Source organism: Dryas octopetala, chromosome 2 (assembly GCF_963921425.1).
Source record: "Dryas octopetala chromosome 2, drDryOcto1.1, whole genome shotgun sequence".
Classification (NCBI taxonomy): Eukaryota; Viridiplantae; Streptophyta; class Magnoliopsida; order Rosales; family Rosaceae; genus Dryas; species Dryas octopetala.
The window spans coordinates 1,779,098-1,792,829 of NC_141367.1; the positions used below are offsets into that span (position 1 = coordinate 1,779,098).

A 13,732-nucleotide genomic window follows, 5' to 3' on the forward strand; every position below is an offset into this window, starting at 1 on the left:
GTAACGGTTTTTCTTAAAACTGATGTTTAATTGTACTTTGGACAACATTTATAGTAAATAGGCATTGTAAGATCATTATTAATACAATAATTTAATATCTGTAAATGTTGTGTATTGTGTTTCGAGACAACCGTTTTAGACGAAAATCATGCATTTTGGTGGACACTAGACAACAGTTTTAAATTATAACTGTTGTATAAAACCATTCAGACAACAATTTTTAACCATTGTCTGAATAGACTATAGACGTCACACGCCTAAACAATGAAATTTTGGGCAAATAGACAACGGCTGAAAACCATAAGCTACCTTAACAGATAGGGGTGATTTTCTTTACAGAAGCACGAGTGGAACGCTTTCACGGCGGCTGTCTTCCTCTTTATTTTTCTTTCAGCTGTGACTACTGGCATCTTTGAGCAACCTTGACCTGTCTTTCTTGTCTGCCTGCCTTGACTGTCGCAATTAGCTTCCCTGCCTTGCTTTCCGCTTTTGGCACTAATGAGCTGAGCTTCCTTTACAGCCGACTAAAGTAAGATAGGATTAATTACTTACTTTTTTCTTTAAATTTTTATGAAGAGCTAGCTGAGGTAATCCGATAGGTCCCAATTCAAAAAAGATTAAAAAGATTAGAAAGACTATCCTTTCTTTACACTTATAGGCTAGCCATCATCCTTGCTTCCTTCGGCTTGATTACGAACGAAGAAAGAGGCTTAAGGAGGGGCCTCCACGGCTTGATAACCATGTGTTACAGGCCGCGGAAGTGAAATGCCATTATTATCAATGATTATTGAGTTGATCCCCCGTTCCCATCTTTCAAAGAAGAAAAAATGTGACCCTCTCGCACTTGAAAAATAGATGCCATATAGCCGATGGAGAAATTTACTATGAAATTAAATAGTTGATTCATTCAATCAGGGCCGCGAAATAATATCATAGTAGATTTAATCCCTTTAATGAAAAGCAGCTGATTGGTAATTAATGTGCGCTCCTGTGGCCCACCACATAGGCTTTTTCCTTGTTCTACCGAGATGAACTAAAGAGCGTGAGGAAGATTGGATTACTTATTCGATTATTAACCGCAAAGCTTTCCACGAGGAGCCCCAAAAAGTCACACAAATTTCAGGGTATACGAAACCGTGTTTTACATGGCTGAGTGGAGGGTAACTCTGCTGACCGAAGCTGGCGTAAGTCCCTCCAAAAAGGGACTGGAACCGCTCCACATATATCTCTTTCGGAACGAGCCTTAACCGACGCTGCTGCTGCTACTGGTCTTGACACCAAAAATGCTTTCGATAGAGTTAAAGCAAGCATGCCGAGCCGGGAAAAGCATAACGGGCCGTAGAAAGAGCGCAAAAGCACACTCCTAAAGCCTTGATAACAAACCCAACGCTAAAAAAAGACCTCCTACACGCACGGGAACCAGGACAAAAGAAGGAAGGAGATAGGATCCACCTGCACGTCCGAAAGGAACCAAGACCAGAAGATGCGGCATCGATCAGTTCCTTGAGTTGCTTCCTTAGCTCTGATAGTTCAGGGGGGCCATTTTCAGGCGCAAAGCCTCCGGTTCCAGCTCTATCTTATGGTCCACCGGCCTTCTCGGTGTAAGGGTCTTCGACACTCAGGCATGACATCCTCAAAATCTCTTGTCGGGATCGTGGAACTATCGCTCGAGAAGTAAGTAAGTTGCTCCTTGTTTGGTCATAAGGATAATCGTTCTTATTAGGTCAGGGGCGGCCGGCCCGGGGGTTACCCGCGATTGGTAATGGCATAACCAGAAGAGGGGTAGGGGGGACAAGGTTACGCGCTGGGTAGCGCAACGCATCTGTTTTGGGTACAGAGGCGACGAGGGGTGCTAACCCGGCCACCCAACCCAGCAGGTCAGGGGCGGGCCGGCCATAGGTTCGAATCCTGCCACCTTTCTTGTGGATCATCCTGTGGTTACCGGATGATGGGAATAACAAAGCAGAAATTATGAAATGAGCACGAAATGTCAATATATGAATTGTTTCATTATTCGTTATTTCCGGGTCTTTTCATTGCATTCACTTACAACAAGAAACAACCACCAGCGTTTGGTGCAGCACCTGCATTTTGGTGCATTCTTCTTTCTTTCCTTGGTCTTTCGTTCCGTCATATTCCTAATAACTTATCCAATTACAACATATTAACCGCTAATGCACCTTTCTTTTATCAAATCTCAGGGACATGGTCTAATCATGAGGGTAGTATTTTATCATGGTGTCGGATCCCAAGTTTTTATGGATTCCTTCTTTGTTACCGGGGTCGACCCCAAAGCCAAAATGTCTCAAAACGAGGAGGCCATAGAGAAACTCTTTTTTATTCCTTTGTCTCGAACTTCGTGAAGAACTCCATTCTATCTCTCCCTCGTTACGAACAAAAAAGTGGTGGTGTTGTACACCGCCAGTTGTACACTCCCTTCGTTCTACAAACCCTTGTTGATTCTAAACTTCGTTCGCGAAGGAACCGGACTTTTGACGGGCCAGCCCTTTTTTATGCGCCGCTTTACCCTGAAAGGAAAATTTGCTTTGCTCCTCTGGGCGCTAGGCGCTCCCGTGGTTCGCGAGAAGGAAAAAGGATTCATCCTTTGTTACATCTGGCACGAGATGATAAAGAGAGAGCTTCGTCTATCGATGAACAGCGGATTGACGGAGCTCTTGGCATTGCTTTGTTTTTCTCTCCTTTCCTATCAGCGAGTTCCGATCCTTTTGTTCGAAATTTCTTCGTTCGTACCGAACCGCTTGTAGAATCAAATCCTGTTCCACAAGATCCTATATCAGCTATACATCCTCCTTGCATTTATGCCGGAGACGTCGCCAGTGCTATGGGCTTTGGCTTATATAGATCAAAAATGATGAATGGGATTGTGGCACTCCACTCGCCGCCAATGCGGAAGGATGCCGTCGAAAAGAATGGAACGCTGCTTCGCTCTGCTGGATGCGTCGGATCCCGTACAACAAGCGAGCTTTTTACCCTAAAATTCAAACATGTGGGCGCAAAATGCTATCCTGCTCTATTGTTGCGTAGCAATAGAAGCCTGCTCATGCTGCTTCGGCGGCGCTTTTTCGCCTTCTCTTCGCTCTGGGCAGGAGCGCTAGTGGACACGGGGAGGGAGCAGGCGAAGCGTGTCGTTCGTAATGGACAGAAAGATACCACCACTTCGCCTCTTTGTTGGACCGCCGGCGCGAACACAGTGGTCTCTGACCAAGACCAGGAACCAATTCTAATTTGGATCTTGACATGTCGGTGGTTTTTAACCGTAGGCATCTTGCCAGGAAGTTGGTGGGCTCATCATGAATTAGGTCGGGGTGGACTCATCATTATAGTAGTGTCACCACTCTCATCACCATGTTCAACAGCCTCATCATCACATTGTTCATCACCATGTTCATTACCTTGCTCATCACCAGAATACTTATATTCACCACCATCACCATGTTCATTACCTTGCTCATCACCAGAATACTCATATTCACAACCATCACCCTTACCACCATTTGCAGTGTCAACATTTGCATCACCCTTACCACCATCTTCTATAACCTGCGTAACTGCATGTTGATCAACCATCTTCTCAGATACGGAGACCTGTGTTAATAAGTTGAGAGTGTCAACCTCATCTATCCCTAAACTTTACTTTGGACCATGTAAACTGGGCCACACAGTAGATGACTGACTCTCATGCTCATTTTTGATTGGATTTGGGCATGTTAAGTAGATAACTGCAACCCTATTGGCTGGTACAATAGCAACCATATTAAGTACGTACCTCTCTGTCAGATCTAATATAAACTAGGTCTTCTGACCCATTGAGGTTAGGAGCCTTATAGTATATACTACACTTCTTGGGCTCAATCTTTTTCCTGTTAACTTCATATCCAAGCTCCTCACCAATTTTCATAAGGTCCAATAAAGATAAAAGGTCTGCTGAAAGATAGTCTAGGAAACACACCTTCCCCCCCTTATAAACCCCATCAGTAATGTCACCCCTATAGTGAATTTCTATTGTAAGCCCATCAGGATCACCTACAAACAATAACTAGATGTTTAAGTAACACATTCTTCACCATAAACAATAAAGATATTAGGAAATAAAATGAAGTACAAATTTGGTAAACTAAATTGGTATCCGAAAAGTAAATTAAGTACCAAATTAATGATTACATGGCAATTTAAGACAAACAAAAAATTCCTGGCAAAAAAAAAAAAAAAGACAAACAAAAATGGAAATCAAAAGTTTAACTACCAATGTTAAACCCTATACCATATTTCGTATCAGCCTTTAATGTTCAACTACCAATGCCCAAAATTCATTATTTTTTAGTATAGCATACCCATGTTTAAAAAATCAAAATAGATTCTCATACTTTTGAGTATTAGCAGACAATATATTTTCATCTGGTGAGTGGCAGACCATTGAGAACAACCAAGAAGCAAACAAACATTGAGGACCACAAAATAGTAAAAAACCCTAAACGTGGCAGGCCATGGAGAATAAAGGGTGATGTACCCCATGAAAACATTACCATCCTTTTCAGACAAAAGATTCTCAGCAAACAAACAAAAGAAACAGAAGCAAAATACCAAGAGAAAACAAAAAAAATATTCTCAGCAAACAAACAGAAGCAAAATGCCGAATACACACTTACCATATATGGGATTATCTCCATCCCATCGAAAATCAAGAACCATCCTTACAAAATTGCAAAAATCCGAATTAACCCACTGATTAGTCTTCTCTGACTACCTTGAATCCAATTAATTTCAAGCTGGATTGAAATTTCTCCACTCCTTTGTTTTGTTTTTCACTTTTTCGAATATACTACCTATGTGAGAGTATGTGACAATGCTGTTACCTTTTGGAGTCTTGGACCTTTCAATATCCCCCGTGAAATTACTCGTTTGCCCTCAACAAACGAACACATGTGCGGCACGTGATGAAAATAGACGGGCGTTAGCACAAAATTGACGGAATGGACTATGTTGGGCTAAGTTAGTTAATAACTGGGTTGTATTGACTATTGAGATAAAAAATAAATCATGGATCAACTTGGGAAAAAGGTTAAAATTAGTGGACCAATGGTGCATTTTACTCTATGTTTTATTATAGTTGTAATGTTGTATATAATTTTAAAAGTTTATTATTTATGGTATTACACTATTACTAACATAATAGTATTATATAATAACTTAATAAACATATTAATAATTTATTTGAGTAAACAAACGAAAATGTATTAAATATGCTACGATTCACAAACTAGACAAATGAACTAGTCAGCTCAGTTAGTTGAGAGTTGAAGTTTGTTATGTGAGGTCTCATGTTCGAATCACAACATAGCTAAAATTCTATATTTTTTATATTGAAGATACATATGTGTGTAAATAGGCTTTGGGCCCATTCTGGGCAGGCTGTTCGGGCCTAACCCGGCCCGACCCTCCAAACCCGCAAGCCCCGAGCCCGATGAGCGGGCCTTGGGCTTATGTATTAAGGCCCAGGCCAGCCCGGCCCAAAAGTCCTATTGGGCTCTTCTAATTAAAGCCCAAACCCAGCCCAAACCCGAAAGATTTGGGCCGGACTGGCCCTGCCCGACCCATTGCCGACCCTTACAATTACCTATGGTCAGGGAAATTGTGAGGACACCTGTCATTCTCTCTCTCCTCCAATAGTAACCCTATAAGAGCATGTCCAATGGTAATCGCTAAATGCTATATTTAGCATGATTTAGCTATAGCATTTAAAGCATGTGCATTGGTTACCTATAAACAATAGCTAAAGCTAAAATTTAGCTAAAAGTCACAAAATCCTCTACCTTGGTTAGCATTTAGTTAAGCTAAAATTGCAATAGCTAAGTTTTTAGCTAAACTATAAGCTAAAATTGCAATAGCTAAATTTTTAGCTAAGTTTAGCTAAAAACTTAGCTATTGCAAGCTCAAAAGCCAAGAAAAAGCTGGACCCCAGGTGCACAGGTGCTATCAGCAAAAAAGAGAAACTGAGGACGTGGCAAACGTTGATTGGAGGATGTCCTGCGGCTGGGTCTCATGCTGAGCTTTGTTATTGCGGCTGAATGGCTGCTCTCCACCTGGCGCAAGTCACGGGTTCACACTGCTTTTCATGTGTTTTTTTAATTGTTGCAGCCAATAGAAGGACACGTCACCTGCAACAAATTTGTGACCGTTGCAGAATGAAGAAGCCGGGCCCTTTTTTTTTTTAAATGTATCAGCCAATCGATGGTTGACATTTGGTGGCATTTGAACATAAACAATAGACGCAACAGTCCAAATTGTGACCGTTGCTTCAATTTTTTTATAAAAAAAAAAACTGGTTCATTTTTTTTTACACAATTTCACTCACCTCCCACCCCTATATATAGGTTATTTCATCATTCACAATTTCCACAACACTTTCCAAATTATTATGAGAAGTTTAGAAATTTTTGGGGAGTTTGGTTTAGTGATTTGTTCATTTTCTACAATTTATTTTTGGGTAAATTACGCGCATGTGGCTCAAGTATACATCAAATTTCAACCGAGTACCTAAAAAAAAATTGCGCAGAGATACCTCAACTACGGTTTTGTGACACCCAGGTACTTCCATCAACTTTTTCATCTAAGAGTTCGTTAAGTGTCGATGTGGCACACTAACGTGGCTTTAAAAAATAGCCACGTGGACAAAAAAATAATAAATAATGAAATAATGATAAAAAAATTTAGAAAACCAATAATTCAATTAAAAAAATCATCAAAAAAATCTACACAAAATCAATACAAATCATCAAAAAATCATCAACCAAAACTTTTCCAGAACAACTCAACACAAAATTCATCAAACTTCTCCAAAATTAGAACCCACCCAAGCCAAGCCCCCAAACCCCAGATCTTTTTTTAAATCAAAGCTGTTCATTCCAACCAACGGCTGAGATTAGCTTTTGAATTCGATGTTCATAAACATAAACTCTTACGGAGATCTTTTTTTAAATCAAAGCCGTTCATTCCAACCAACGGCTGAGATTAGCTTTTGAACAATTACACTCCATGCAACTCATCGTTTTCCTTTCCTTCGGATTTGAGAGAGAGAATAGGCTTTTTCTTCTTCATCTTCCAATACCATTCGCATGACTGATAGATGTTTTTTATTTTGCTTTTGATGACTCTGCTACCAGGCGAATTGATATATGGGTTCTCTGGATTTTCCATTTCTGTTTTGTGTTCACTTTTCTTGCAATCAATTTGGATCCATTTTCAGATCTAGCTGTGAGCAGTTTATTGATCCTGTGTAAAAGAGTTTCAAGACTGGCCTCTTATGGATAACTAAAAGTTGAATAGGAACTATTTGTATGATGCCTATCGACCACATTTTATAGACATTAACTATATATACATGTATTGATATACATAATAAATCAGATTTTGGCATGTTAAAAAATTTGCAATCCAATATTTTTATAGAATAATTTCCCTACAAACATTTTGGTGGAGACTTGCATGTAATGTGCCACAACACCTGACAGTAACATGTTTAAACATCTTGCTAATATAATCTGGTTTTATGATTTGTCGTGGCTCAACAAATTACTACCACAGATTCAAGGAAAAATAAAGAAAGGTTTAAAAAGAAAATGAGAAACATCTGCAAACTACCACAGATTTGAGTATCCTATTGCAACCTTTGGCAGCCAGCGGACCAGTAAAAGACATTTTCAAGCTGGCAGCTCGAGCCTTACATTGTTCTTCCAACTGCAAAACATTAAAAATGAAGTCACCATTTCATACAATTATCAACAAATGTTAGTTGTATGAAGAAAATGAAAAAGATGAAGCATCTACCTCTGGAAGTAATAGTAGAAGAAATCAGCATATAGTAAAGTCTGGATAGTCCCTGCTATCCAAGCTGCAGGAACAGAATAATGACATGATTGAGAGAAGTTCACATTCAGCCCAGACAAAATAAATAAAAACCAAAGATGCTACTTAGTTATGATGTATATGCTATTTAGTTAAGATGTTCACATTCAGCACTGCAGTTTTATTCTGCAACCAGGAGGATAGTCTCCAACCTATGGTGACTTTGATTTCTGCTTGTCAAAGTTTGGTCAGAAGAGATTGGACCATTGCCCTTTCTCATGTTTATAGGGAAAGAAACAGAGCTGCGTATTGGCTAACTTGGGTCACTCTCTGGATGTGGGCTTCACTATTTTTGAAAGGCCTCTTACTTTTTGTGGGTGTTTACTTTTTGAGGACTGTATTGGTCTGGCTCATGTTCGGTTAGTAAATAGTTAGTTGTTTTCTTTTTAGGCCTGCTCACCTAAAAAAGAAGATGCATACGACATAAAGCATGATAATGCATGTGTTGATGCACCTAATGCATCAATGCAGAGCATTCACACACAGACATGCCCAAACTGAATCATGCACATGAATGCATGCATTTACAAATATGTGTGTGTGTGTGTGTGTGTGTGTGAGAGAGAGAGAGAGTCGTACTTATCCAATGGACATAGTGTTCCTCAGTAAAGTAGCGGTAAATCCAGTTCAAGATGTACAATGCTCGATATGCACTGCAATAAGACAAGTAAATTAAGATATTAAAACTAATTTCTGCCACAATTTTTGACCAACATATAGGCTTAGACAAGCATGAAAATCAATTCATATAATTAAGGGAAGATAAAAAATGCTTATCATAATCACAACATGCTCTAAAGTTTAAGAAACCATCCTAGAACCAAGAAGCATTTACATGAAATATGGCCTAATATGAAAAGAAAAAAAAAAAAACAAGTAACTCAAATATGTGTGCGTGCATTCGCACCTGTGTGCTTCCATAGTTCCATCTACAATTGGATGAGTATCTATAAAGAGGGAGACCAACATACATATGCATAAGAGGCGGTGCCAAGTTAGAAACGTAATGGGTTGGAGTATTAGAAATCTAGGACTGTTAGGTCCCAAAATAATCATAATCACAACATGCTCTAAAGCTTAAGAAACCATCCTACAACCTAGAAAAAGACACAAGTAGGTCAAATATGTGTGTGTGCACTCGCACCTGTGTGCTTCCATAGTTCCATCTCCTATTGGATGAGTATCTATAAAGAGGGAGACCAACATACATATGCATAAGAGGCGGTGACAAGTTAGAAACGTAGTGGGTTGGAGTACTAGAAATCTAGGATTGCTAGGTCCCGTTTGCATATACATGCTGAAAACAAAATCTCCTTTGAATACACTCTTATGGTGAACCTATTTGAAGCTCCTTAAGCGACTCCCAAGTATTTTAATTTTAGTTTTGCTTGAAAGCACGCCACGTCCCTTCCTCCAATCAATAAATAAACAATCTAAACTTGAAATGATTTTCTGACTCTTTCAAGTACCCATAAAAACTCATCTTTAATCAATCCATAAAAAGTTTTTCTAAATTCAATACCCAATTGAATGGTGAAGACCTTAATTCTCAACCTGAAGAAAGCTATAATTATTTTGCTCTAAAATGAGATCATACCCTACATTGTTCAGGTGATTGACATTGCAGATATTCCAGGAGGATAGCAGAATTGTACAGACAACATAGGCACTATTCTGCATCAGTAAACTCGCACTATGCCTTGAAAGAGTGACCAAGTTAGCCTGTCTACCTGGCTACATTCCCTTTTTTCCATTCTTCCATACCCATCAAGAATTAAAACTTCAATACTGATCTTTCAAAGCATTCGAAACAGATACGATCCACACGAGCATCTCACTAGTATGAATTTTGACTCCTAAGATAACAAGCAAAACCCTGTAAATTAGTCCCAACCGTCTTTTAGATTTAACACGACACACAATTCACTTTAAGATTACCATGGCAAATGATGATCATTCAGGATAATCATATACTTATAAATCTAGAAAGATTCAGTTTCTAGTTATTCAACTGCTTGCTGTTCATCAGCCCTCTTTCCAGCCTTGGTGGTTGAGCCTTCTGGATTAACTTCCAGGTCAAAAGTTCAAAGGGCTGGTACTGAGGAGAGGGGGAAGGGCTGCTCAACTAATGAGAAACCAGAGATCTGTTGTACAGATTTGGCTTAAAATGCCAAAAATGAGGAAAGAAAAAGAAAAAGAAAACAGCAGGAAATAGCACTAGAATTTTGTTTAAACTCCTTTCAAGCTCGGCTTACTGCTATATTTTCCAAACTCCTTTAAAATGCACCTTGTTTGCTGAGAATTTTGTTAATGGCTTAATTCTATCCCCACTGTTGACATCATATTTCATTTCATACAAGATAGAATAAGTCATTAGAGGCAAAGTAATTAGATCACACATCAGGATCACTGACAATTTCATAATTTACTCTTCCTCTTATTCAGTTTTGTGTGCTATGATATCATTGTTTCATCTCAAACAGTAACGCTCATATAGAGCATAAATGTGATACTGCAAGAACATGATAAGCATGAGAACACAGCAAACAGTTGTGATAGAAGAGAAAGGGATGATGTATCTAATTGCATATTTATAGTGTCTAAACATAGGGCCAAAGCTTATGAGCAGAAAAAGAATAAGTAATTAACAGTTGATTATCTTAAGTACAACATGCAATTCATTGCTAACTGAATCTTGGTAATTCTAGAAATTCAGATAACAGGAAACAAAAAATAGTATATTACCCAAGGAGTAAAACATATTGCCCTGTTAAGTTGTCAATATTTCTTGTCCTTTGCAACAGCACCAGCTGAGGAAGTATGGCAACTGCTTCCAAATATATGGAAAATGTCCACATCACCTGCTCAATCAATTAGTAAAATCACATGAATGTGGTTGAATGTGAAAAGCACAGTATATGCCCTGTCAAATTCTCAATGCATGTTTTTACTATAAACATCAATGTGGTCACATAGTTCTAATAAGACATGAACATCAAAATTGCCGAACAAAGAAGATACATGGAGATATCATCAGATTATCCAATAATAAAAATGGCATTAAATAAAAAGATACCTCCTTAAAAGTGAATTTCTCATTTATAACAAGGGCCAAAAGCAGACAAGGGAGTAGGAGAAAAATATGACGAAATGTGTCTTGGTCCTTATCATATGATCTACGAACAATCCTGTGGCGCCGTATGTACCAAACAATTGAGAAAGAGCTACCCAAAAATATCAACTTCATTATGGTATTATAAAGTGAGATGAAGTTAATAAAAATATCCAAATAGCGGGTTGCAAAGACTATAGCATAGAGTTCTTGAGTCTTCAAGGAAACACCTGCATAAAACATGGGAAGTCAAGATTTATTAGTTGGAAAGAGAAAACATTGGAGTTCCCAACCGGTGTCACATATAATAAAACCCAACAGAGTAAAAAGTGGATGGTAGTGAAAGTGGACAGGATATAATACATTAAATACCAAAAACAAAATCTTACAGTTGTGCATACAGATATATGTTTTGAATTAAAATAACAAAAAAATAAAGACCCATTGATATACTTTATAAATTTACTTCGAACTATCACCACCAGTTGCAGTAATTCTTGCAAAAATCTGATTTCCAAAGTCAACAACAAAACATTAATCTTTTTTTGTTTTTTGTTGGCAATGTCAAAGGTGGCAAGCTCTTAAAAATTAGTAATATAAACTAGATACAGATGATAAAACTACGAAAAGTTAGATATAAATATGCATGAACAAGAAATGCAAAACAAAGTAAACTTCTAAAGGACTAGGGTACCGGTATAATATTTGACTTCTAAACGTTGGTCAACAGTTGAACAACTGATGAAAACTCAGGGTCCTCACATAACAAGGAAGAGAGTCAAACTTCCGAATGTGAAAAACTGAAATTGCATTACCACTAAAATTGGGTAGATATAGAATGCTCCCAACCATCAAATGACAAAAACAGCCCCCCTCAGGCATTATATAACAACCTTGGCAGCCTTCATCTTTTCTTTTCTTTTTCTTTTTTTTTCTTTTTCCTTTCTCCTTTTGCATACAACTAATTATCCTATCTACAGTCTCAGCCTGAATCATAATATTCCCTAGTATTATGCTGGTGTGTCAAGCATATGACTGAACTTCTCACTTTTTCATCTATCTTTTATGATACTTTTGATATCTTCACATACATAATTTTAATTGTATCGATTTTGTTCTTTCTGCTCATGTACTCAACAACCATTTTAAATATATTACATAAATTTTCCATTTGTGAATTTGGTGTATTGGAAACAATCAAGTGTGTCATAGCTAATAACCTCTAAAAGAATCATTTTCCAACTTTGTAGACTTCTGTGAATACTTAATAATTCGTGCACTCCATTTCATATGACACCTCTCCATTTAACAGCCAACCACCCCTTAGATCTGTACACCTTGGTCCTTGGCCCTTTTTCCTTATTAAATCAAAAGATAAAGAAGAGCAGAAACACATACCTCCATTAAATCAATATTCACCATTCACTTGTTGAACTCCTTGTATTACTAAATTTATATCTAATATATTCGGCCATTAAACAACTCATAAGGATACCTAGTTGTTATGCATCTATTATAATCCTAAAAATTTTTTCTTTCATACTAAATAATATGGTTCACAATCACCAATCACAGGACCTCGTCTTTGATGTGCCTAGTCAGTTACATTGTTCTTTTGCTTCTTTTTTGTGTTTGGGACCATTAAGAAATATAATTTTTAAACACAACCAAGCATCAATAACTATATATGTAAAACGCTTCTATACTCCTATCCTAACCAAAACATAGTCTCCCATTCTAGATCTCTATTTACTTCCAGAGAGAATGAAGCCAATTATGCAAAACGTTTAACCCCGAATCCCATATTTTTTAGCTTAATGAAGTAAACTCATTCTCTAGAGCGAACTCACGCTTATTATCCGAAACACCCAAAACTTCATTCTTCGTTTTTTTTTTCTCTTTTTTTCCTCCATTTCTCAGCAACCAAACAAAACCCACATAACTAAAAAGAAAAACAACGGCTCCATTGGGAGCTAAATTAACCGAAAGTGAGAAGAGAAAGAGAAAGCTAACCAGCACAGGATTTGATAGTGTGGATCTTGAGGAGCAAAACCAGAACGCTAGCCAAATGCATCATATCGCCTGCTAATCTGAATATATTCATCTTTCTCTATCTTCTTTTCTCCGCTTTTTTTTTTTTTTCCTAAATAGAAGAATGTGCGAGTTACGGGGGTGTTTGGATCAACTGGACAATATTTTGCCGGAAAGATTTCTCTGCAACGATGCCAGATCTCCCAATTGATCCACCCACACAAGGGTTTCTTCTTCGAGTATAATTTTGTTGTGTTCTCTTTTTCTCTCTTTCGTATTTTGTGCTTTCCTGGATTTTAGGACAGCAAGAAGTGATTTTTTTTTCTTTTGCCAGGAGGACAGCAAGATGTTTTTTTTTTTTGGTCGAATAAGACAGCAAGATGTTAGATGTGGAAGTAACTGTGAGTTTTTTGGTCGATAAAGTAAATGTGAAAATCGATTGCTAAAAGAGAGAAAAATAAAATAAATATAGAAAAATAAAAAAGAAGAACAAATAAAGAAAATGTCTATTGATTTTAATTACTAAATTTTAATAACTTTTTAGTTTAGGTACTAAAATTAAATAGCATTTTAGATTAGGTACCAGTTGAAAAGTCAAACAAATTAATAAAGTAAAAGGTATTAGAATTTATAAATATTACATCACATGCCACTATAATAAAAAAA

General features: G+C 37.6%; 2 protein-coding genes across 2 annotated transcripts; both read right to left on the reverse strand.

Moving 5' to 3' along the window:
• Positions 1-347: 347 nt before the first annotated feature.
• LOC147292419 (uncharacterized) lies at positions 348-3,324 on the reverse strand. The gene has a single exon (XM_086233548.1). It carries the CDS (start codon positions 2,815-2,817, stop codon positions 2,599-2,601), a length of 219 nt encoding a protein of 72 aa, XP_086089674.1. The 5' UTR covers positions 2,818-3,324; the 3' UTR covers positions 348-2,598.
• Positions 3,325-7,426: 4,102 nt separating this feature from the next.
• LOC147292420 (ER lumen protein-retaining receptor) lies at positions 7,427-13,397 on the reverse strand. Its single transcript, XM_086231786.1, has 6 exons — positions 13,049-13,397; positions 11,000-11,265; positions 10,669-10,784; positions 8,503-8,576; positions 7,846-7,909; positions 7,427-7,755 (listed from the first exon to the last, which is right to left on the reverse strand). The coding sequence occupies exons 1-6, from the start codon at positions 13,137-13,139 to the stop codon at positions 7,719-7,721; spliced, it is 648 nt and encodes a 215-aa protein (XP_086087912.1). The 5' UTR covers positions 13,140-13,397; the 3' UTR covers positions 7,427-7,718.
• Between the last annotated feature and the right edge of the window lie 335 nt (positions 13,398-13,732).